This window comes from Adiantum capillus-veneris, chromosome 17 (genome assembly GCF_014529385.1).
Source record: "Adiantum capillus-veneris isolate H3 chromosome 17, ASM1452938v2, whole genome shotgun sequence".
Taxonomy (NCBI): domain Eukaryota; kingdom Viridiplantae; phylum Streptophyta; class Polypodiopsida; order Polypodiales; family Pteridaceae; genus Adiantum; species Adiantum capillus-veneris.
This window is the reverse complement of record NC_140947.1, coordinates 83,342,963-83,369,630: the sequence shown is the minus strand read 5'-3', so window position 1 is coordinate 83,369,630 and position 26,668 is coordinate 83,342,963. Positions and strand designations below refer to the sequence as shown.

Sequence of the window (26,668 nt, the reverse complement as noted above, 5' to 3'; positions counted from 1 at the left end):
GTGGGTGAGTATACCCCCTAAGAACCCCCCTAGCTTGCTTGGGTCGACCCCCCCTTGTAGCTCATGCTTGAAGCTCATTGGACCCCTCCAGGCCTAGCCAATCACAAGCAGGAGCCATTACAAGCAACATGGGTAGCCTTGGGACAAGTGTCCCCCTTTCCCCTTTGAGAGAGAGGACTTGATAAATGCAAAATCAATTAATTAAATATCCTAAATTATCATTGGACCCCTTGGGTGGCCAACTAATAGGCTTCAGGCACACTATGAGGGCAACATGGGAAGGAACTTGACAAGTGTCCTTGCTGCCTCTTCAAGCTGGGGCTTCCCTTGTGTGTGTGTGTGTGTGTGTGTTCTCTCTCATCCCCCCCTCCCCCCCCCCGCCCCCCTTGTAGGCTCGCCCCCCTCCTTGTAGGGATATTTTTGACTTTGGATGAGCAAGCCCCTTAGTCATCAAGCATGACTAAACACTTGAAGTAGGGGGTGTTCCCACAAGCATCTCAGGCAAGCTTCTCAAGGCACCTCAAGCACCTTAATCATGCACCAAGTCAAGCACCTCAAGCATGGAGCCAGTCAAGCACCTCAAGCATCTTAATCAAGCACCTCAAGCATGACAAGCACCTCAAGCAGGACAAGCACCTCAAGCACGACAATCACCTCGAGCTTGGGCCGGGTTCCCACCTCAAGCTCAGCCCTAGCTTACCTAAGGTCAAAGGACTTTTACACACATTATTGGAGTCTTCAATGAAGCTAACCCTAAGGTCTTATGCTCCATTGGTTAGCCTTGCTCTTGATAGACCATCTCCCATTTGGGCCCCTTTACTATTGGCCCCGTGTTGAGATAAATCTATAAGCACATATCTATATCTTAACACTTGTTCCCATTTATTCTCCCACATTAAGTGATCAATTTAATATGAGAAAATCATTTGGGTTCGTTAGATATTAGATTTTATGACAATTATTTTTTCTTAAAATAATAACAAAATAAAAAGACACATTGAAAAACTAAAACATAAGTATATTTTAATACTTTCATAAAATAGATAGATTTAATATGCATAGAAAATAATAAAATCATTTAATGAAATGAATCTTTGTGAAATCTTTAAATGAAAGCAAGTAAAATAAATATAATACAATAAAAAAACACACTGAAAAACTAAAACATAAGTATATTCTAATACCTTCGTAAAAAAGATAGATATAATAAGCATAGAAAATAGTAAAACAATTTAATGAAATGAGTCTTCGTGAAGTCTTTTAATGAAACTTTGAAAGGGCTCTTTACAGAATAAAGTATTAAAAAAACATTATCGAATCAATACTTCGCATCATGGATCACACTCATATAAATACAAGCCTTTTTCTACATACCAAAACAAGTGAAAGAATCAGGATGGCTTTCTAAAATAATTAGAACATGATAAAATCATTAGGTTGAGTTAGAAAGGATTGTCTCAGCTTAGCCTTGAGCCGGTTGAAAATGGAGACTACCTGGTTGCAAACCATGATAAAGGGAAGAAAAACTGGTGAAATATGTGAGAAAATAGTTAAAAAATCTTGCAAATTTTAAATTTATGATAGTATTTCCGGTTTGCTTCTTTGTGGGAAGAAAACTCAATCGACGACCGCTTAATAAAAGAGATTTTCCTGAATATTGACTATAATTAAGTTATAGAATGTAAGTAAAGTCAATCCATCCGAGGTTGTGAAATGAAATGTGAAATTAAAAAAAACTCATAAATATATGTGTGTGTGTATATCCATAGAATTTACTAGAATTATGCAAATGAAGTTTCACTTTAACATTCTAAAACAATAGAATGCAAAAAAAGTCAAAGCATGTCAGGATATGAAATGAAAGTGAAATAAACATTTAAAGTAAGTCTTTATCATGCACTGAGAACAATGAAAATCTCCCTAACCCAACACATCACAACACCAAGGTTTCTTTTAGAAAACAAAAATGAATGCACCTTTGGAAGCTAGCATTTGGAAAGGACAAGATTGCTTTCTCTCACTTGAACGACCTTCAACCATAGGATACTAGCAAGCCAAAAATAGAGAAGGTGAACGCTGAACTAGCAACTATGGCGGGGTGGCAAGCAACCAATTCCTTGGTCACATTGCCCATTAAAATGACGCCTATGCAGCCTTTGGTCAGGACCAGCTCAGCCTTTTATGCCTGTCTATCGTCTTCTTCGTATCAAGCAGAGTTTCGCAGTGCAGTCCGCTGCATTGATACGACCTCTCCCTATGACTCTCTTTTGAGCGGAGGCTGGGTCAAGCTCATCTGTGGGGCGAGCTTTGAGGTTGCCTATTAACACAACAATGTTATCTTTTTCTAAGTGATTTCTTCCTCTTAATACTGCTTTCGATAACATCTTTCTCTTGCAGGATGTGGCTGATGTGCGCAATCTCTCCTTGGTTTACACACTAGCTGGTGGTGAGTACATTTTTTCTACCCATCTCTTCATTGCACATGAGTAATGGAGGTGGAGGTTTTCCACTCATTTTTGACAATTCCGTCATTTTGCTCAGTAATGCTTGCATTATCGAGAGTATCTGTGCGATGTGCCTATCTTGTTACGTAATTGGAAAGGGATTGCAAGTCTATCCTCATTTTTCCTTCTAGTGGATTAGACGATATAAAGCCTCAAGACCATGCCACTATGTGTGAAGTGGTGGCTTAGATTCGCGTCACAAGGAGATAATTAAAGCTGGGTCATTAGCTGAAATTATTGCTGTGAATCTAGCAAACCTCAAGCTAGTAAAATTCTTCCATAAATCCAGATGGTTTGTTTATGCCTATGCCACTATATGATGTACTTTCTTTTTTCGGCTGCACAAGGCGTCTGAAGGCGGCTCGTGTTTTGTCCAATGGCCATGGCCTTGCCAAAGCTCCAAGAGTAAGTGATAGGCATAGAGAAGTGTTCAGCTCCCGCTCCCAACTTTTACCTGCCTGAGTCTTAGTCCTTGTGACATTACTTCCCCCTTGTGAAAGAGTTTTTGCCCTTGAAAACAACCGTTGGTAATCACATTATGAAAACACTTAACATTTTGGTCATTGGATGGACACATGCTTTAGGTGTGCTGTGCTCACTCTATTTGAGATCAGCATAGGCAAACTGACATGTGAAGCAGATACTCGTAGCACGCTTACGGTAGTGATTTGGAAAAAATTAGTATTGGGTAGGTGTTGGACTCCGGTTGATTCGGGGGTCTCCGGGGTGACGGTGGAAGGTGATCACCCGATCTTGGCAAACCACGGCTCGGTGCCGCGGGGCACGTGATGGACCCGGTATGGGGACGACGGACGATGGGACATAGTCTTGACCTTGATTTTCTCCTCACCTCACCGTTCTAGGTACTACAGACGCGTGCGGGGGTTTGAGAGTGCCCGGTAACGGAGTGTCCCTCTCCACTTCATCACGTGGAGGTAATCGGGGGAGTCCGCCACGCACGGAGACTCCATGACCCAATTTCGGGGCCGTTGGCTCATAGTCGGCGGGTCTCATCGGCGAGCGTCAGCAAGGCGCTACACGCGGATAGGTTGTTCGTTTTGGACGTTCAAGTACTCTCCGCGGAGGTCTTGACTTCCTCTTCGGGATCAGCCATGTACATTCACGAACGCGCGCCTAAGGCGCTACTCATTCGCAGCCGATGGTTGTCGGCAGATTCCTAGTTGGTTCACACCGGCGAGCATCGGCTCGGCGCTACACGTGGACGGCTTGTCCGTTTTGGACGTTTAGGTACTCCACGCGGAGACCTCGGCTTCCTCTTCGAGTTCAACCATGCACATTCATGAACGCGCGCCCGTGGCGCTCCTCGTTCTCAACCGACGGGCTGCTGGCAGGTTCGGCCCACCTCGACCCGAGGCGGTCTGGAGACTTTTTGGCAATTTTCCAAGTTAACTCAAAGTGTCCTGAGAGAGTTCCAAGGGGACCTCTTAGATATGTGCTCAAGGCCCGAATAGCCTCGCTCGCTCAACATTGATCCTAAAGACGCTTCCGCACTCAACTCAACTTCATGTCCGCGCAGTGCCACGAAGGTTCCCGCGCGCGTCAAGCTAGACGTGATCTCGGGCCGTTTTCTAGACGAGCCCATCAATGAGTCGCCAAAGAGACTCAAGTCAGTGGACGCGAGCCACCCAGCACGCGATCTCCAAGTTGCGGGCCCTTGGCCTCTAGGTGAAGGTGTTCATCTTGAGTGTTCCGGGCAGCCCTGTAACACTTGGTATCAGAGCTAAAACCGCGATCTTCAACGGCGGGACATCAAAAGCATAGTACGCAATATCTACTGCCAAGATGATCACAGAAGGTACAAGCCAGCGATGCAAACGCACTGGGTCACGAGGAATGTGACCGGGGTTGCAAAGTAACGCGACTCCAATGGATTGTGGGAAGCCCGGTAACAGATGCCCAACCATGGCTCAAGGTATACACAGAAGACATGCCCAACAGGGGTACTTCGAGTCGTTAGGATACGTCGGCTCCAAATTTTCTTCGGTGAGGGCTCTAGATGAAGAGTCCCTCCATGCTCATCAAGCATCCATCAAGAATCAAAGCAGCGGCAAGTCATCGGGCAACCGCGGGGGCACAATGCTAAGTGTCCCCTTTAGCAATCACCTTCAATCGGCCTCCAGTTGGAATCGGCCCTTAGAAATGAAATTTCTCATCAGTCAGGCTCGTTAGGAGTTGACCAGCACCTTGTGAAGAGGTAAGCGGACCCGGAGTCAAACGTGACTATCATCCATTGAGCTTCAACCTGGTATTGGTATGGCTTGGCAGAGCGGCCCAAGGTAAGGGACCGACTCATTCAGATACAGCCTCTGTTGTCAACAAGGACGGCGAGGTGACTTTAGCATTGGCACTTCGAGCCTGGTGGCACAGGCTCAGAGTCACAGTGGCAGTGGCTCATCTTCAAAATGCAAGCATATGCACATAGACCCCTGTGGCAGGGTCACGGGCAGCGTGACAGGCTGTCCCTCGTTTAGAACATGCAAACCTAGCATCATCGAGCTTAAAGGGTACAAGGAGTGAAGAATGTACAGGGAGTGTGATCCTTGACACGAATATCGACGGCAAGTGCAGGTTGTCTACAAGGGCTTCGAACCCGAATAGCAAACAAGCTTGGACGGAATCTCCAGCTCAAGAACTCACAGGTAGGAAAGAAAAGCTAAGCAATTCAGCGGCCTAGGCCCGGGAACCTTGGTTGTCATAATGGTGGAGCTAAGTGAAGCTCACCAGCATTGAAGAGGCAACCCCCCATGGGAAAGTATAACAATAGCGCCGTGGATGTAGGGCGTGTTGGGAATTCTCCACCCTCATGGCTTCGGGATCCGGATGCCTGGAAAGAGACCACTTCAGAGGAAGTAGGAACAGGTACAAGGATGCTACCACAAAATGTATCAATCATCAAAGGACACAACAAAGCCGCGAGCTATAAAGCACCCGGGATGGGACGGGGTCGCTCATCCTTCTAAGTATCTCCTGGATTGTGTTGGGCGCAGTTCAGAGACGCGGTGACTTGACGTAAGACAACATTCAGCAGCCAGCGGCCAGCCAGCGTTTATCCTAAGATGACCAAGGCCTGCTTCGACGCAGTCAGAGCAAAGGAGTAGAGCCAAGGCTTCTTCACTGTGCGGGGACAACGAGATGTCACTCCAGCATGTAGTCCAGTGGGACTCTCTCGAGGTCAGGCTAGACAGCCCCCTCCATTCAGCAGCATCAGCAGCAGCGAGGTAGGTGCCAAGGAAGGCCCTCCTCAGCATCGGCAAAGACAAGCCGACAGGGAAAGGCTGCGCTAAATCAGCATGAGGTCGAGAGTGTCACAAAGTGATGACGTGGCTACCGAGAGCAGAAACCCTAATTCCTGCAAACCCTAATTTCTGTCAGAAACCCTAATTTCTGGAAACCCTAAGCCTAACTGCTGGCTGAAACCCTAATATGGCTGAAAACCCTAAAACAGGCGGCTGAAATGCCACGTGGCAAGCAGTACGGATTCCAGAAATTGCGGCGGGATTCACGGCGGAAAAAAAGGCCAGCAAGTGACGCAAATTGGGCTGCTTTTCTCTATTCATGGACAAGGAGAGAGAATTGATTTGCTTTATTTTTTTAACTTTCTAAGAGAGAGAGAGAATTTTTGCTTTTGTTTTGAAAGCTTTTGGGGCTTTGCTTTTGGGCATCCCTTGTAATCTTTAAATAAGCGGTTTAGGGCTCACTCTGCAGAGCATCTGGACGCAGAGTCTAAGAGTGAAACCCTAACCGCTCTCTTGTACTTTGGCATTGATTTAATACATAAAGAAATACCGAAAGGGGCGCCAGTCTTTGGGGCCAATATCTCTAGGCACGGAACTCCACCGGGCCAGTGCAAATCTATTGTGATCTGTGAATTGTTTTGAAGTGGTTATTTGGTGCTGTGGTGATTTATTCTGGACTTGGAGTGTCCAAGTTTGTTAAGAGAGTACCTCTTGAGGAGAATTCAATCGGCAGGTGAAGGCAAGATGACCGGATCCTAGCCCCTATCTTCAGCGGGTGAGCCAAGCAAGGCAACAATCCCCCAAACTCAATCGAGACGCAAGCAGCAACCAACCAACAGACCATCAAAAGCAGGACCGAGTGCCTGCAGACTATCAGGCTACATCTAGAGCCTAAAGCAGCGAAGCGAACTTCAAAAGCAGGACCGAGTGCCTGCCGAACATCAGGTACACTAGAGCCTCAACATTTTAAAGAGACAGGATCTTCACAAGTAGGACGATGTGCCTGCAGACCTTCAGGCTATGTAAGGGCCAATTAGCATCAGCAAAGCCGGGGACCCGATTTCGACTCGGGTAGACCGTGCCCCTTTCTATACAGCGAAGTTGGGGACCCATAAGCGGTGGACCGAGCCCCTTCCATCTATGCCGGGGACCCAACTCGATTTGGGTGGACCGCGCACTTCTTCTTCGAAGCCGGATGACCCAGAAGTGGCGGACCGAGCACCACAGTGAAGCTGGAGGCATGCGAGCGGGCGGGCCATGCATCTCTTTACTTAGCACACAGATTCGGGGATAGCCCCCTACAAAGACGGCTCAACGCAAGAGCCACATGAGGAAGGCCCCCTCACAAGAAGGCCGGAGGTTGAGTGATGCCTCCCGCAGTGGCGGTCTCCGAGATAGCACTGCTCATATTCCTAAGCCAACATCAGCCCAAGCAGAGTGGGCACATCTTCAGCAGAAGACCGACAATCAAGGCTATGTCCACTTAGCGGTGACATAGACCCAACAAGCAGATCCACCTACATCCGGGCTCAGACAGGTGCCCCTCCAAGGTAAAGACAACGAATACGCCTATATCCGGCTTACAAGGAGCCATCCAGGTACCACGAAGAGTACACCTACATTCAGCTCAGACGGGAGCCCCTACAGGTACACATGCAGTCAAGCCCCACATTCGGACATTCGGCTCAAGATGGAGCCTCACGGGCACACAAGAAAAGGTATGTGGTGCGACCACATCGGGCTCAAGAGGATGAGTCCCATCATCAACCCTCCTTCTTTCAACTGCATTATCAACCCTTCATCCTGATCACAGCGGATCTAAGCAAGGGAAAACAATAAGACCCAAGATGCGTGATTTTCAGGTTTGTTTTCGTCGGCCAACGAAGGCAGGTTTGTTAAGAACAAGTCAAAGTTCTTCCAGATCAAAACAGATATATATGAGCATTCAGGCTCAACGCAAGCGACAAGCTTCAAGCAGATAGCGAGGAATAGAAGCGGATCGGCCAATCTTCTTCTCTACGAGTTACCTACCTCAAGTCTTGCCCTCAAGTTTGCAAGACTGACATCAGAACATTCAGGTTCAATCGAGTCCTGAAGTATGCCAAAGCTTCAAGGTATCAATGGGATTGACTCTTCGGCAATCTCAGGAAAACCTTGGTTTGTATGCCAAGGAACTTAAGAAGGAATCAGATAGGCTTCATCTTTTTGGTCAAGGGACGGACCGGTGCTCAATAAGCCTAAAAGATACCCTTCTGTAACGTACCTTACTTCAACGAGCAGGTAAGCTCATATCAAGACTTCCAGGTCTACTCGAGCACTCAGTAAGTGCTTCACGAAGGAAAATCCAAAGGCCAAATCTTTAGGAGCTCAAGGATGCCCCTCGGCAATCAAGCCTAAGGATCCAATTCGGCAGAGTACCTTACTCTCCATGGAACACGAAGCGAGCACATCTCAGCTAAATGCGAAGTGGACCTTCGTCGCCATCCAGGAAGGAACCAGCACGAAGTCAGTCAAATCAGCTTCCAAGAAGCAGTGGGAATCAACGCGACTTGGTTCTCACCCTCAAGAGGAGAGCTGCATCGTCACTGCAGCATCAGGTATAATATCCGGAACAGATAGGTTCCTCGGCATCGATCAACGCAGCAACGTGGTCTATGCCACTCAATGTATATATTTCCTATTAGTTAAGCCCCAACAAAAGTGCCAAGCGGACTTGGTACCCACAACTTTTCTGCCTTTCAACAAGCACGGCTGTTTGAGATAGACACTGCCTTCTCGGTATGTCACGTGACACATCCAACCCTATGTGTCCGTGGACAAGCTACAACATGATCAGGGTTCAGTCAGTCCAGTCAGTCTAGATTTAGCAGTGATCTGGCACTTTTGTGAGTCTATTCGTAGACCGTGCATGCCCAGTCACTTAGCATAGATGCATATCCTCTGGTTGCACACAGCATGATCATCATAATTCCCATTAGAATCCATTAGAATCAGTTAGGGGAATTTTCTAGTGCATTTAGCCTATTTTCCCTATTTTTGGTATTTTTCACTTATTATTTATAAGTGACTTCCCAACAAAAGTAGGTAGGGCAATTTTGCTAAGTTAATATATAAGCAAACCCAAGTTAGCAAGAACCCGCAGTACCCTCAGCACCCGCGAGCCTTGGACCTCCATCCCCAAGCCTAGCGCTTTCAGATCCTCCTTCATTGCCAGACACTTTCCACCCCTGGTGTTTTCCAGATTGGCTTCATCGCCATAGATACCTAGCCCTAGCATTTTGGGTTTCCCATTAAGCCTGGCGTTTTTGCATATCCTCAGTATCTCCCGCAGTGCCCTAGCGTTTTCAGCTTGCATCACCGCCACAGTCCCAAAATTGACCAGCGTTTTTACTAACGCTACCACAGCCATCAGCGTTTTTGGTTTTCAGCCCTTACCGCGTCAGATGGTCAGCGATTTCAGCCCTATTGGACAGCAGCAGATTCAGCCCTAGTTGGTTGTAGAGGATCCCTAAATTCAGCCCTCGAAAACACAGCCAAAACAGTCATTTTCAGCCACCGAAACAGCCCAAAGATTAGCAGATTTTCAGCAGATAGAAGACCACAGATTTCAGCTTTAAAGTCGTCGTCGTCGTCATCACCGTCGTCGTCATCGGCTTAGTCCCAAGTTGCATCAGTCCATTGCATACGCATTGTACCACTTTGTGCAATCATTAGTAGACCACTCTCGCCGACGAGAGTGGGGCCTTCGGAGGAGGGTTTTACAACGTCTTTGGTGTCGTATCTCTCTTCTCTCTTTCTCTCAGTCTCATACACTTGCACGCACAGTGTCCATTCACTTTGTTCGTGATCATAGCACTTTCTCATTAAGAACGGAAGGCTCTCCCTTCCATAAGAACTAAAAGGAACCCTTGAGCACAGTTCGGAGCACTCATCTTGAGCAAAGCGCAAACAATCATTCCGCTGCACCTAACATTGGTATCAGAGCTTTGGTAGTGTTCTGTATCACTCAAGGAAAGAACCACAAGAATCACAAGAATTTTTTTGCTTGTTGCGGTCGCATGAACCCAAGTTCGCTTGGGCGTGACGATTCCCAATCGTGTTTTCTTGAAGAGTGATAGGAATCCCAAGAAAGAAGGGCTTGTCCAGCTTCCTCTTGTGTCTCTTTTCACTCATTGAGAGCGGACCGTGCACTTAGCGGCCGGCCAATCGACGTGAGGTGGGAAAAAGAAACCTTGGTGTGAGCGCAAGGCCGCCAAGGGGTGCGCCCGCGGAAAAGAGTAGAACTCGGGTGAAGAGAAGATCCTTCTCAAACGCGGTTTGTAAGCGAAAGAAAACCTCAAGAACCTCAAGAACCAAGACCCGCAAGAACCCAAGTTCCTCGTGAACTTAAGAACCCAAGATCCTCAAGAACCCAAGTTCCTTGTGAACTTAAGAACTCAAGACCACAAGAATCCACAAGAACCCACGACTTCAGAATGATCATCACTCGAAGCGGAATGGATACTTCGCTTGGAGGTGATGAGCATGAGAGAGGCGAAGAAGAATTTTCCCCACCAAGAGGTTTTTCCGACCCTGCCCCTTCCCCATCTAGGTCAAGGATTGCACTAACTCCTATGAAGGAGTTGCCGCAGTTGTGTATGGACAAGAAGTTAGACTGAAAAGTAGAAATAGAGCGTGAACACGAAGAAAAGATGGCTGCCATAGAGAGTCAATACATAGAAAGAGTGGCAGCCATACATCGCGAGAACAAAGCAAGACAAGCAGAATATGACCGCGAGACCAAAGCAAGAATGCAAGAGATGTTGCGACTCTTTTCTCAAATGCAGGCACAGATTCAACAAGATCAGGAAAAGGAGACTCTCTCAGTCTCTTCTTCTCCATAGCATGACACACAGGATTTGCATGATTGTGTGAAGCATGATGATGATTTGATTGACAATGACTTGGATGATGATTTGAATGACAATGATAAGCATGATGATTTGGATGTCAATGATTTGCATGCCAATGACAAGCATGATAATTTGCATGATCAAGATGTGATTTCTCACGAGCATGATGATTTGCATGATCAAGATGTGATTTCTCACAAGCATGATGATTTGCATGATCAAGATGTGATTTCTCACAAGCATGATGAGTTGCATGAAGATGATGTGATTGTTCACAAGGATGATGTGTTAGTGGATGCTTTTTCTAGCGAAGCTAACCTTGTTGTAGATTCGATCAATCACGAAGAACCGATCTTGGCTTTCGAGTCAAGGTCCCAAGAACCCCCACAAGACGATTCGATCCCTCAGGAAGGATTGATCTTGGCTCTCAAGCCTAGGTCCAAAGAACCTTCACAGGAAGTATTATGTGTTCGCATGATTGATACGCATGCATTGTTCGAGTGTTTCATTTGTGATCGTTTCCTGTATTTTAGTCAGCATCTTTATGTGATCCCTTTTCCTAGGCATGACGTATTGTACGTTGAGCACGTTTCTCTCATGGACGAGCACGAATGTATGCGGATTGTTCATGAAAAGGTGAAAAGTCTGTATGTAAGGAAGTCACATTCCATGTCTCTTCCTTGGCATGACACAGTTTTCGAACGAGCACATGAAAGTGTGAGCACCAAGCATGGGCATTTCCGTTGTGAATTGCCACAGTTGATTGCTATAGATCATAAGCGAAAGATTCGATCTCATTGTTTGCATGTGTTTGATGAACGGGTTGTCACTTCGTCTCTATGTTCATCTACATTGCATACACAGTCTTTAGCGAAGACAAGATCTTTTTCCTTCACTTTACATGGAATGGGTATGTTCATGGTTTTGTGTTGGAAGTGGTTTCAGGAATTTTCAGCCATGGAGATTCTTGAAGAAGAAAGAAGCAGGTCTCTAGACGAAGTTGAAGCAAGGAAGGAGCCACAAAAGACTTTGTGTCACTTTCGACGCGGCCGAAAGAAGCAAGCGTTGCAGACCTTTATGAAGTTCAAGTACCGCACGACCCACACATCGGAGTGGGCCGGCGAAGAGTCCCTTCCAGGATTCCGAATGCTATTGGCGATCTCTCTCGACGCCATACAGTTCGGTATCAGTACCTCAGTTTGAAAAGGAGGGGATGTCACGTGACACATCCAACCCTGTGTGTCCGTGGACAAGCTACAGCATGATCAGGGTTCAGTCAGTCAAGTCAGTCTAGATTTAGAAGTGATCTGGCACTTTTGTGAGTTTATTCGTAGACCGTGCATGCCCAGTCACTTAGCATAGATGCATATCCTCTGGTTGCACACAGCATGATCATCATAATTCCCATTAGAATCCGAATTTTCCAGTGCATTTAGCCTATTTTCCCTATTTTTGGTATTTTTCACTTATTATTTTTAAGTGACTTCCCAACAAAAGTAGGTAGGGCAATTTTCCTAAGTTAATTTATAAGCAAACCCAAGTTAGTACTCAATGGCAGAAGAGACAGGAGGAGCACATGCTCAACAGGAATCTTCTCAGCAAGAACCCGCAGTACCCTCAGCACCCGCGAGCCTTGGCGACCTCCATCCCCAAGCCTAGCGTTTTCAGATCCCCCTTCATTGCCAGACACTTTCCACCCTTGGCGTTTTCTAGATTGGCTTCAGCGCCACAGATACCTAGCCCTAGCATTTTGGGTTTCCCACTAAGCCTGGCGTTTTTGCATATCCTCAGCATCTCCCGCAGTGCCCTAGCGTTTTCAGCTTGCATCACCGCCACAGTCCCAGAATTGACCAACGTTTTTACTAATGCTGCCACAGCCATCAGCGTTTTTGGTTTTCAGCCCTTACCGCGTCAGATGGTCAGTGATTTCAGCCCTATTGGACAGCAGCAGATTCAGCCTTGGTTGGTTGCAGAGGATCCCTAAATTCAGCCTTTGAAAACGCAGCCAAAACAGTCATTTTCAGCCACCGAAACAGCCCAAAGATTAGCAGATTTTCAGCAGATAGAAGACCACAGATTTCAGCCCTAAAGTCGTCGTCGTCATCACCGTCGTCGTCATCGGCATAGTCCCAAGTTGCATCAGTCCATTGCATACGCATTGTACCACTTTGTGCATGTTACGTGACACATCCCAACCCTATGTGTCCGTGGACAAGCTACACCACAACAGGGTTCAGTTAGTTCATTCAGTTTAGATTAGCAGTGATCAGGCACTTTTGTGAGTCTATTCATAGACCGTGCATGCACAGTCACTTAGCATAGATGCATATCCTCCGGTTGCACACAGCATGATCATCGGAATTCCCATCAGAATCCATTAGCATCAGTTAGGGGAATTTTCCAGTGCATTTAGCCTATTTTCCTATTTTTGGTTATTTTCACTTATTATTTTTAAGTGACTTTCCAACAAAAGTAGGTAGGGCAGTTTTTCTAAGTTAATATATAAGCAAACCCAAGTTAGCACTTTCTGGCAGAAGAGGCAGCAGGAGCTTACCGCTCAACAGGCAACTTCTTAGCAGTACCCCTCCCTCAGCACTTAGCCTCACCACCTCTCACCTTCCCTGGCGTTTTCTAGCATGGCTACATCGCCATAGACCCAGATCCCCCATCCCTTGCAAGATCGCCCCCCAGCACCATTCAGCCCTGGCGTTTTTCAATCAACATCATCAACGTTTTGAATTCTGCCCCAGATCAGCCTTAGCGTTTTGCTAGCGTTTTTGCTCTGCTGCAGCGTTTTGGTTTTCAGCCCCTAATCGCCGCACATACACAGTTTCAGCCTTAGACACAGAAGCAGATCAGCCCCCAAATTGGTTGCAGATGTTCCTTCATTTTCAGCCATAAAAACGCAGCCAAAACAGTCATTTTTAGCCACCGAAACATTCCCGAAATTCAGCGATTAGAAGATCTCAAATTTCAGCCACAAGTCGTCGTCGTCATCACCGTCGTCGTCATCGGCATAGTCCAAATTGCATTAGTCCATTGCATACACATTGTACACCTTTGTGCAATCAAAGTAGACGACTCTCGCCGACAAGAGTGGGGCCTTCGGAGGAGGGTTTTACAACCTCTCGGGTGTCGTATCTCTTCTCTCTCCTTCTCTCAGTCTCATTCACTTGCACGCACAATATCCACTCACTTTGTTCGTGATCATAGCACTCTCCATAAGACGGAAAGCTCTCTTTTTCCCTAAGAACTAAAAGGAACCTTGAGCAATAAAGATCACTAATCTTGAGAAAATACATCATTCATTCCGCTGCATCTTACATTGGTATCAGAGCTTTGGAAGTGTTCTGCATTACTCAAGGGAAGAACCACAAGAACCACAAGAATTTTTTTTGCTTGTTACGATCGCACGAACCCAAGTTTACTTGGACGTGGTGATTCCTAATCGTGTTTTGTTGAAGAGTGACAGGAATCTCAAGAAAGAAGGGCTTGTCCAGCCTCCCCTTGTGTCTCTTTTCACTCATTGAGAGCGGACCGTGCACTTAGCGGCCGGCCAATCGACGTGAGGTGGGAAAAAGCAACCTTGGTGTGAGCGCAAGGCCGCCAAGGGGTGCGCCCGTAGAAAAGGGTAGAACTCGGGTGATTTTCTCCAACGCGATTTGCAAGCGAAAGAAAACCTCAAGACCCAAGACCCTCAAGACTCAAGAACCTCAAGACCCCCAAGAACCCAAGTTCCTCGTGAACTTAAGAAACCGAGACCCTCAAGAACCCAAGTTCCTCGTGAACTTAAGAACCCACAAGAACCCATGACTTCAGAATGGTCGTCACCCGAAGCGGAATGGATACTTCGCATACAGGTGATGAGCATGAGAGAGGCGAAGAAGAATTTTCCCCACCAAGAGGTTTTTCCGACCCTTCCCCATCTACGACACCGATTGCACTAACTCCTATGGAGGCTTTCGACAAGCGGATGATGAACAAGAAGTTAGAAGACAAAGCAAGAGATGCCGAACGAGAAGCAGAAAGAAAAGCCTACGAAGAAGACATGGCAGCCATAGAGCGTAACTACACAGAAAGAATGGCAGCCCTAGATCGCGAGAACAAAGCAATAAGGCAAGAGATGTTGCGACTCTTTTCTCAAATGCAGGCATAGATGCAACAAGATCGGGAAAAGGAGACTCTCAGCCTCTTCTTCTCCCAAGCATGACACACAGGATTTGCATGATTGTGTGAAGCATGATGATGATTTGATTGACAATGACTTGCATGATGATTTGGATGACAATGATAAGCATGATGATTTGCATAATGATTTGGATGACAATGACAAGCATGATGATTTGCATGATCAAGATGTGATTTCTCACGAGCATGATGACTTGCATGAAAAAGATGTGATTGTTCACTAGGATGAGGTGTTAGTGGATGCTTTTTCTAGCAAAGCTAACCTCGTTGTAGATTCGATCAATCACGAAGGATCGATCTTGACTTTCGAGTCGAGGCTCAAAGAACCCCCATAGGACGATTCGATCATTCAAGAAGAAGCGATCTTGGCTCTCGAGCCTAGGTCCAAAGAACCCTCACAGGAAGTATTATGTGTTCGCATGATTGATACACACGCATTGTTTGAATGTTTCATTTGTGATCGTTTCCTGTATTTTAGTCAGCATCGTTATGTGATCCCTTTTCCTAGGCATGACATATTGTATGTTGAGCACGTTTCTCTCATGGATGAGCACGAATGTATGCGGATTGTTCATGAAAAGATGAAAAGTTTGTATGTAAGGAAGTCACATTCCATGTCTCTTCCTTGGCATGACACAGTTTCCGAAAGAGCACATGATAGTATAAGCACCAAGCATGGGCATTTCCATTGTGATTTGCCACAGTTGATTGATTTCGATCAAACAGAAAAGATTCGACCTCATTGTTTGCATGTGTTTGATGAACGGGTTGTCACTCCGTCTCTATGTTCATCTACATTGCATACATAGTCTTTAGAGAAGACAAGATTTTTTTCCTTCACTTTACATGGAATAGGTATGTTCATGGTTTTGTGTTGGAGATGGTTTCAGGAATTTTCAGCCATGGAGATTCTTGAAGACGAAAGAAGCAGGACTCTCAACGAAGTTGAAGCATCGAAGGAGCCACAGAAGACTTTGAGTCGCTTTCGGCGCGGCCCAAAGAAGCAAGCGTTGCAGACCTTTATGAAGTTCAAGTATCGCTCGACCCACACAGCAGAGTGGGCCGGCGAAGAGTCCCTTCCAGGATTCCGGATGCTGTTGGCGATCTCCCTCGACGCCATACAGTTCGGTACCAGTACCTCACTTTGAAAAGGAGGGGATGTTACGTGACACATGTCACCAGGAGGTGTATTTTTCCTGTTGCCTTCCGTAAATAAGTATTAGATATATTTATTTTATTTTTACTTGTTTGTCCCAAAACCCTTGAAAAGGTGCAAGTGGACATTGCATGGCCAGTGTGAAACGGCTGCAGCCAAATGGGTTTCTCACATCGGGGATCTAGGTCGGTCAGACAGGGACTGCCCGGGCCAGTTAGCACTGAATTCTGATGAGTATGGAAGCTCGTGTGCGCCAAACTGGAATTTGGGCCACTCGTCAAGTCACTGCAACTTTATAAGTTGAAAGGGGCTAGTAAATTAACCCACATTGTAGATGTTGGTCAAATGGTAGTCTTCAATGATGGTCAGGAGACCGATAGCGACGCCATGGAAGCATCTCCTAAAATTTAGGGAACTGCTACTTTTGACCGGAAAATGTGTTCGCGTCATTAGCTCTGGAATGACAAGGGGAACATTTTATTGCTCTGCTGCCAAGTCAACTGACGCACCAGTTGAGATATTTTTAGCAGGGAAAGCCCAAACTCGGAAACTGGGCGACGTGTCAGCCTGTGAGCGATTCTGCCACTCTGGGAGGCAAAAACGAGCTACATATCAACAAAGGGGGCGCCATTTTCAGCCTCAGGTGGATTGTAGCAGGTACAGAAGCTATGGAATGCTTACCTTGCCCTCTATGCACAGTATGGTGACGGGAGTGATGCCCCGCACGTTACATACTGCTCTCTTTCTCCCCTACGTACAGTATGTTATGCCCCACTAGTGGGCTTCTCATTTGACCTATGTACAGTTCTAGGGGTTTATGCGCGTTTGCCAAGGCCAGAGCCTTCTGAACAGGAACAGGTATTAGCTAATTGCTAATCCTCCACAGGTACGCACAGTTCCATCACGAAAGATTGCGAGTTTGGAGAGTTTTTTCGCGTGAAAACTCGTCCAATTCACAGGGGAACTGTCCCATTGCGTGCGGGAGCCCTTGGGACACGCGTAGGCGTGTTCGCTCCGCTAAAAACGATCCGAAACATGGAATTACAGCCTGCTGTGTTTTTCTGCAGGTTTAGGGTTTCACACCTAAACAGCAAGGGAACATCGGGGGAGCCTCGTGAGAGCCTTGGGATGCGTGTACAGGCTTTTGGGCTCCCGGCAGTGAAAAACAGAGAATTACAGCCCGCTGAGTTTCTGTGACAGCTCACCAGAAAGCTTCCAGATATCAAGGGAATCCGTCCTAGACAGGTGTTTTTGACCTACAGGGGTTTTTGCGCCGTTATGCTATCGAAATCCGGTCGAAAACCTGCGTTTTCAGCCCTCGCCAGGTTTGGACAGCTTTGTGAAAGCTTGTGCTAAGTGGTCGGATCGTCTACCTTAATTTGAATAAAGAAATACCGAAAGGGGCGCCAGTCTTTGGTGCCTATAGGGTGTCGGTCTCGTGTGCGCAGTGACATTCTAGTTGCTGGATGCAACTGTGTTCTCTTCCCTTCTCAGTGCTCTGTGTAATGTTAATAGGTAATTGAAATAGTACCGCCCTCTATGTTGTACGGGCCGGTTATATGGTTCCATCGACGGGATAGTCACTTTTTCTTCAAAAAGTGCAGCGTGGATTGTTGTGGGTGAAAGCAACACAGAGCTTGTCGATATGGCAGAGAAGAGAGACCAGTACCTGAAGAGGGATCTTCCTCACATGGCACAGAGAAAATTCCTTCAACTCTTCAAGAAGAGGACAGGTTGTTTAGAACTCAACTGCGTTGTTGCATGGACATGTTTTAGCAGTTGGCTAACAACCCAAGGATGCAGGAATTCTTACAGGGCTCCGACACAGGGTTTTCAGTCTCGTACATAGGGCATGACTGAGCCGTTGCAGGAAAAGGAGATTTCCAATGCGCAGAGGACTCATGATGCTCGAGGGAAAGCCCATGTGGCTGAGCAACTAGCGGTGTCCAATGATCCAAAGCAACTTGCTTTAGCTGGACAGGAACCGTTTGTAAATGGTCAAGGGAGCAATGAACAGGCTATGCGTCAGACCCTTCTATTACCTAATACTTATCCTGGTTATTTTGGAGGTGGTTCAGTGTTTCAAGCTATGGCTGGACCTTCCACAGGTTATATGCCAGGGAATGTGTTCGGGACAATGCAAACAGGCATGGGTAACCCTATGTACGCGAACATGGGTGTCCAACCAGGTTTTCAGGGTGCATATGGCCAGTTTCGAGTGCCTGGAACACAATTTGGTATGGCTGGTTTTTCGCAGCCATACGTACAAAATGCAGATATGACAGGGAAAACAGTTGATGCGAGTGCTGGAATGAACACTCATGGAGCACCACTGTTACAGGCACCTGTTTATGATAATGTGGCTCTTTTGAGTCAGCCTAAGGATTACAAGGAAGGTGGGCAGGGAGTGAAGTTTGAAACTTTCAGAGGAACTGAGGATCAATTAAAGGCTTTGACCTTCATATAGCAATTCGATGCAGCTTATGCTGGAGGCAACTTCACGGAATCTTCAAAGATACGCAAGGCTGCCACTTTCTTGAAAGGGAATGCGCTTCAATGGTGGACCGCATTGTTGAACCAAGGTCAAGCCCCAACAACGTGGGTCCAATTCAAACAACTTTTTGCGCCTGCATGGTTGACAAACACTTTTGAAGTGGATGTGATGACAGAATGGCACGAGTTGAATGCTAAACAGTGTGCGAATTTGGAAGAGTACAATAAACGGTTTTGGGCCGCATTGTTGCCAGTCACCTCTTACAAGTTTGTGCCATTGTCAGAATAGATTGAGAAGTACTGTTGCGGATTGCCCAAGAAAATCAGGGACTACTGCACAAAGACTACTGTCATGAATATGTTTCAATTGATAGAGAATGCAAGAGTGGCCAACAATCTGTCGAAGGGAGATTCTGATGGATTTAATAGCCACAAGAAAGGGGCCCAGGGCAAATAGTTTTCAGCCAAGGGCAATGTTGTAGCAAAGCCTTCTGAGTCTCCTGCAAAGAAGCCCTCCACTGAAGAAGCTGATATGTCCAAGAAGCAGTCTAAATCTTCTTCGGAACGAGGACAAGGACAAAAAATGCATTTTTCTGGCAAAACTTTTCAAGAAAGGAAGGCTCTTAGGGAGGCCAAGAAATGCTACATTTGTGAATAGGAAGGACACTTTGCAAATGAGTGCCCACAGAAGAAGTCACAGGATAAGGATGACAAGTCAGACCATAAAGGGAAGAAGCCAAAGCCAAGTGCAGGACTTGTTCCAGATTTGGTTGGAGACCAGCCAAACACAGATGCCACGGAGCTGTGCAGAGCTTGGGGCAAAGTTAGAGACCAGACAGTGCTGGTTTTCTTTGATCCAGGAGCCCGTGCAAATTTCATATCACCAGAATTGGCATCAAAGTTGGGCATTCGTGCAGAGGAGATGGGTATGACAGGCGAAGCAGGTTTGGCATGCCCAGGACATTCAGAGCCTGTTACTCCCATTCTGGGAAAGCTTCGTCTGCACATTCAGAGCTATGTGGATGCGGAAGAATTTCATATTATGCCGCTTGAGGGCTGTGATGTGTTATTGGGTATCCCATGGTGTTACAGGTTGCATGCTATGGTGGATACTTAACAACAAAAAGATTACCCTTGTACATAGAGGAAAGACTCATGTCCTTGATGTAAAGCTTACAGGCGAGTATGTTCCAGTTGTTTCTGCTTCTGCTATTTCATCTGTAATAAAGAATCATCCTTCTGCGTACTTGATCTTTGCAAAAGAAGTACCTCAAGTTGTATCTAATTTGTCTACCTTAGATAAAGACAGGTCAACTTTTTTGAGTGGTTTCAGTGATTGTTTTTCGGACTCTTTGCCAGGGGAGTTACCTCCTGAGAGACCTGAGGATCATACTAAAGATCTTGTGCCAGGTTCTAGTCCACCGAATAGACCACCATACAGGGTTAGTGCAGCCCAGCAGAAAGAGATTATGAGTCAGGTCAACGAGCTTTTAGAGAAGGGGCTGATTCAGCCCAGTTCATCCCCTTTTTGTTCGCCTGTACTCTTAGTGCAGAAGAAGGATGGTTCATGGCGCATGTGCATTGACTATCGCGCCTTGAATAAGAATACTATCAAGAACAGGTTTAGTATAGATGACATTCTTGATCGGCTTGAGGGAGCGTCATTGTTTACAAGAATAGACCTAAAGAGCGGGTATCATCAGATACGCATTAGACCAGAAGATGTCCATAAGACTACGTTCAGGACAACATTTGGTCTCTATGAGTTTCTTGTCATGCCATTTGGTCTCACAAATGCTCCTGCCACATTTAATAGAATGATGGACAAAATTTTTAGACCACATAGAAACTTCGTGGGTACCTTCTTTGATGACATGATTGTCTACTCAAAGTCTGAAGAGGAGCATAGGGATCACTTGACCGCAGTTTTCAATGAGCTACGCAAGAATAGGCTACTCATCAATGCGAAGAAAAGTGAGTTCTTTTTGCAAGAAATTCACTTCCTTGGGCACATTGTTTCAAAGGATGGGGTACGCATGGATCCTGCTAAAGTGGAAGCAATTAGGTCATGGCCAAACTTGAAGTCCGTACATGACATTCGAAGCTTTCTAGGCTTATGTTCCTATTACAGGAGGTTCATCCGAAATTTTACTGAGATTGCTTCTCCACTCCATGCACTGCAAGGAAAAGGAGTTACTTTCAAGTGGACAGCCAAGGAAATTTTAGCGTTCAAACACTTGAAAGAGAAGCTGAGTTCAGATCCGGTAATTATTTTACCAGATCTTTCTAAACCTTTTGTGGTTCAATGTGATGCGTGTGGCCATAGTCTTGGTGCAGTTCTAATGCAGAATGGCCGAGTAGTCGCATATGAGAGCAGAATTCTTTTGAAGACTGAAAGGAACTTGCAAGTCTATGAGAAAGAATTGCTGGCAGTAATTCATGCTCTCACTAGTTGGAAACACTATTTGCTAGGGGCTGATTTTGTTGTCCAAACGGATCATCAAACCTTGCGATATTTTCTTACACAGACGAAGTTGTCTGAGAAGCACATGCGATGGGCAAACATCTTGTCAATGTTCCATTTTCAGATTGTGCATGTGCAAGGGAAAAAGAACGTGGTGGCTGATGCGTTGTCACGAAAGCCCCAAATTTCAGCAGTGTCAATTCCGTACCATTGTGAACTAGACGAAATGAAGACACTATGTTGAAGATTCAGATTTTGCAAGGATCTATGACCAGCTTGTTGATGGGCAACATCATGAGCACTATATGCTTAAGAATGACTTTCTCATGATGCATGGAAAGTTATGCGTTACTAAACAGTTACGGCCAAAGATTTTGATGGAAAGTCATGCTCCACCTTATGCTGGGCATCGTGGAATTGATGCGACAGTGAAAGGGGTTGAGGCATTCTTCTATTGGCCAGCTTTGCGTCAAGATGTTGACACATTTGTAAGATCATGCTTAGTATGCCAAAAAGTCAAATTTGACAGACAAAAGCAACCGGGATTGTTGCAGCCGTTGCCGATCCCTGATAGGCCATGGGAAAGTATAGCAATGGACTTTATCTTTGATCTTCCAAGGACGCAAACAGGAAATGATGGGATTTGGACTATCATTTGTAGGTTTAGTAAGCAGGCCCATTTCATTCCTGTTAGGAAGAAGATAAAGCCACAACACATGGTCAAGATATTCATGAGCAATATCTTTAAATATCATGGGATGCCTAAGTCAATTGTCAGTGACAGGGATCCACATATGACGAGTCTTTTCTGGAAGGCATTGTTTGAGAACATGGGCACTACGCTCAAGTTCTCTTCTTCGTTTCATCCGCAAACTGATGGACAGTCAGAAGAGGCAAATTCTATTGTCTTGGACCTACTCAAATGTTATGTCTCAGAGCACAAGGCAACTTGGGAACACCATCTCCCATTGGTTGAATATGCTTACAATAACACTGTGCATACATCAACAGGTAAGGCACCATTTGAGATAGTGGAAGGAGGAAAGAAAGTCCCACCCATTTTGTAGACTAAGGACAAGATATTTGAGGCAGACAAGTATGTGCAAGATATGGATGAAACATACAGGAAGATAAAGATTGCTCTTGAGAAGACTCAAGCTAAGCAAAAGAAAGCTGCTGATCGTCACCGTCGTGAACTTGTATTTTCACTTGGTGATTGGGTACTTTTGCGCTTTGAAAAGGCCAGGTTAAGGAAAAGGAAAGGCAAGGAACGCTTGTTTCCTAAGCTTAGTATGCGATATATGGTCCTTTTCAGATTTCAGAAAAGATCAGCGATGTAGCTTACAGGTTAAAGCTACTAGAAGGCTGGAAAATACATAATGCTTTTCATGTCAGCCTTCTAAGGCCCTTTGTTGGTGATGTGCCAGAGAATATGCTTAATGAAGAACAACCCGAAGTGGAAGAATTGGATGAAATCCTTGTTCCTGAACAGATATTGGCACATAAAGAAAGAAAGGTTAGAGGAAAGGTTGCAAGACGCTATTTGGTGAAGTTCAAGAACTATCCATCATTAGATGCCAAATGGATGGAAGAGTCTGAATTGCTTGATTGACCTCAGCTATTGCAATTGTATCTTGAAGCCTTTCAAATGGAACCCACAGTGACTTGATGCAACCTTTTTGGAGCAAGGCAAGAGCATGGTTCATGATGCTCAAGAGAGTAGTTAAACAATTGTATCTACTCTTCCCATACAGAATTTAGCTAGAGAAGTTTGTGCTCAAGAGTACACTAGAAGACTTCTATGCTTGATATATGTGTCGTAGCCAGGTTGGTGGGATTGTTTAATCGTCCAACGCTACATTTCCAGAAGCATGTATATCTTGGATTCCCATCATAGAATATATGTGATATCAGGAGATATCTGCATGTATTATTGGCATGCAAGCGAGGTCGCTTGCAGTATTTCAAGGGTGGGGTGTGTCACCAGGAGGTGTATTTTTCCTGTTGCCTTCCGTAAATAAGTATTAGATATATTTATTTTATTTTTACTTGTTTGTCCCAAAACCCTTGAAAAGGTGCAAGTGGACATTGCATGGCCAGTGTGAAACGGCTGCAGCCAAATGGGTTTCTCACATCGGGGATCTAGGTCGGTCAGACAGGGACTGCCCGGGCCAATTAGCACTGAATTCTGATGAGTATGGAAGCTCGTGTGCGCCAAACTGGAATTTGGGCCACTCGTCAAGTCACTGCAACTTTATAAGTTGAAAGGGGCTAGTAAATTAACCCACATTGTAGATGTTGGTCAAATGGTAGTCTTCAATGATGGTCAGGAGACCGATAGCGACGCCATGGAAGCATCTCCTAAAATTTAGGGAACTGCTATTTTTGACCGGAAAATGTGTTCGCGTCATCAGCTCTGGAATGACAAGGGGAACATTTTATTGCTCTGCTGCCAAGTCAACTGACGCACCAGTTGAGATATTTTTAGCAGGGAAAGCCCAAACTCGGAAACTGGGCGACGTGTCAGCCTGTGAGCGATTCTACCACTCTGGGAGGCAAAAACGAGCTACATATCAACAAAGGGGGCGCCATTTTCAGCCTCAGGTGGATTGTAGCAGGTACAGAAGCTATGGAATGCTTACCTTGCCCTCTATGCACAGTATGGTGACGGGAGTGATGCCCCGCACGCTACATACTGCTCTCTTTCTCCCCTACGTACAATATGTTATGCCCCACTAGTGGGCTTCTCATTTGACCTATGTACAGTTCTGGGGGTTTATGCGCGTTTGCCAAGGCAAGAGCTTTCTGAACAAGAACCGGGATTAGCTAATTGCTAATCCCCCACAGGTACGCACAGTTCCATCACGAAAGATTGCGAGTTTGGAGAGTTTTCTCGCGTAAAAACTCGTCCAATTCACAGGGGAACTGTCCCATTGCGTGCGGGAGCCCTTGGAACACGCGTAGGCGTGTTCGCTCCGCTAAAAACGATCCGAAACATGGAATTACAGCCTGCTGTGTTTTTCTGCAGGTTTAGGGTTTCACACCTAAACTACAAGGGAACATCGGGGGAGCCTCGTGAGAGCCTTGGGATGCGTGTACAGGCTTTTGGGCTCCCGGCAGTGAAAAACAGAGAATTACAGCCCGCTGAATTTCTGTGACAGCTCACCAGAAAGCTTCCAGATATCGAGGGAATCCGTCCTAGACAGGTGTTTTTGACCTACAGGGGTTTTTGCGTCGTTATGCTGTCGAAATCCGATTGAAAACCTGCGTTTTCAGCCCTCGCTAGGTTTGGACAGCTTTGTGAACGCTTGTGCTAAGTGGTCGGATCGTCTACCTTAATTTGAATAAAGAAATACCGAAAGGGGCGCCAGTCTTTGGGGCCTACAAGGTGTTGGTCTCGTGTGCACAGTAACATTCTAGTTGCTGGATGCAACTGTGTTCTCTTCCCTTCTCAGTGCTCTGTGTAAAGTTAACAGGTAATTGAAATAGTACCGCCCTCTACGTTGTACGGGCCGGTTATAACACATCCCAACCCTATGTGTCCGTGGACAAACTACACCACAGCAGGGTTCAGTCAGTTCAGTAAGTTTAGATTAGCGGTGATCTGGCACTTTTGTGAGTCTATTCGTAGACCGTGCATGCCCAGTCACTTAGCATAGATGCATATCCTCCGGTTGCACACAGCATGATCATCGGAATTCCCGTCAGAATCCATTAGCATTAGTTAGGGGAATTTTCCAGTGCATTTAGCCTATTTTCCTATTTTTGGTTATTTTCACTTATTATTTTCAAGTGACTTTCCAACAAAAGTAGGTAGGGCAATTTTGCTAAGTTAATATATAAGCAAACCCAAGTTAGCACTTTCTGGCAGAAGAGGCAGCAGGAGCTTACCGCTCAACTGGCAACTTCTCAGCAGTACCCCTCCCTCAGCACTTAGCCTCGCCACCTCTCACCTTCTCTGGCGTTTTCTAGCATGGCTACATCGCCATAGACCCAGATCCCCCATCCTTGCAGGATCGCCCCCAACACCATTCAGCCCTGGCGTTTTTCAATCAGCATCATCAGCGTTTTTCAATCAGCCCCAGATCAGCCCTAGCGTTTTGCTAGCTTTTTTGCTCTGCTGCAGCGTTTTGGTTTTCAGCCCCTAATCGCCGCAGATACACACAGTTTCAGCTTTAGACACAGAAGCAGATCAGCCCCCAAATTGGTTGCAGATGTTCCTTCATTTTCAGCCATAAAAACGCAGCCAAAAAAGTCATTTTCAGCCACCGAAACAGTCCCGAAATTCAGTGATTAGAAGATCTCAGATTTCAGCCACAAGTCGTCGTCATCATCACCGTCGTCGTCAGCGGCATAGTCCAAATTGCATCAGTCCCATTGCATACGCATTGTACACCTTTGTGCAATCAAAGTAGACGACTCTCGCCGACGAGAGTGGGGCCTTCGGAGGAGGGTTTTACAACCTCTCGGGTGTCGTATCTCTTCTCTCTCCTTCTCTCAGTCTCATTCACTTGCACGCACAATATCCACTCACTTTGTTCGTAATCATAGCACTCTCCATAAAGACGGAAAGCTCTCTCTTTCCCTAAGAACTAAAAGGAACCTTGAGCAATAAAGATCACTAATCTTAAGAAAATACAACATTCATTCCGCTGCACCTTACAGTGCAATCATTAGTAGACGACTCTCGCCGACGAGAGTGGGGACTTCGGAGGAGGGTTTTACAACGTCTTGGGTGTCGTATCTCTCTTCTCTCTTTCTCTCAGTCTCATACACTTGCACGCACAGTGTCCATTCACTTTGTTCGTGATCATAGCACTTTCTCATTAAAAACGGAAGGCTCTCCCTTCCATAAGAACTAAAAGGAACCCTTGAGCACAGTTCGGAGCACTCATCTTGAGTAAAGCGCAAACAATCATTCCGTTGCAGCTAACACGGTAAGACCGCTCATGCAGCCCATTTTGGATTTCGTAGACGCAATAGGTTCTACACCCTCCAAAGCATTAACTAGGGAGTTTCCTGCCCTAACTATGACACTCTCGAGTCAAGAGTTTTCTAAGGGGGGGGGGTGTATGATGGACTCCGGTTGATTCGGGGGTCTCCGGGGTGACGGTGGAAGGTGACCACCGGATCTTGGCAAACCACGGCTCGGTGCAGCGGGGTGCGTGATGGACCCGGTATGGGGACGACGGACGATGGGACATAGTTTTGACCTTGATTTTCTCCTCACCTCACCGTTCTAGGTACTACGGATGCGTGCGGGGGTTTGAGAGTGTCCGGTAACGGGAGTGTCCCCCTCCACTTCATCATGTGGAGGTAATCGGGGGAGTCCGCCACGCACGGAGACTCCATGACCCAGTTTCGGGGCCGTCGGCTCATAGTCGGCGGGTCTCATCGGTGAGCGTCGGCAAGGCGCTACATGCGGACGGGTTGTCCGTTTTGGACGTTTAAGTACTCTCCGCGGAGGTCTTGACTTCCTCTTCGGGATCAACCATGTACATTCACAAACGCGTGCCCGAGGCGCTCCTCATTCGCAGCCGATGGTTGTCGGCAGATTCCTAGTCGGTTCACATCGGCGAGCATTGGCTCGGCGCTACATATGGACGGCTTGTCTGTTTTGGACGTTTAGGTACTCCACGCGGAGACCTCGGCTTCCTCTTCGAGTTCAGCCATGCACATTCATGAATGCGCGTCCGTGGCGCTCCTCGTTCTCA

The 26,668-nt window shown here is 46.3% G+C and overlaps 1 protein-coding gene across 8 annotated transcripts in view; it reads left to right on the top strand.

The window, feature by feature from the left end:
* Positions 1 to 1,989: 1,989 nt before the first annotated feature.
* Positions 1,990 to 26,668, top strand: part of LOC147437587 (uncharacterized) — an 88,464-nt gene continuing 63,785 nt past the window's right edge. For 4 of the 8 annotated variants that reach the window (XR_015184895.1, XR_015184893.1, XM_086487112.1 and 1 more), the window contains exons 1-2: positions 1,991 to 2,312; positions 2,398 to 2,446. Coding sequence is in view for 5 of the 8 variants with exons in the window: in XM_086487112.1 (XP_086343238.1) it covers positions 2,091 to 2,312; positions 2,398 to 2,446 (271 nt within the window). In the remaining 3 variants the exon portion in view is untranslated. Of the gene's footprint in view, positions 2,313 to 2,397; positions 2,447 to 26,668 lie in introns of all 8 variants that reach the window. The other 4 variants (XR_015184894.1, XM_086487109.1, XM_086487110.1 and 1 more) reach the window with 2 other exon arrangements.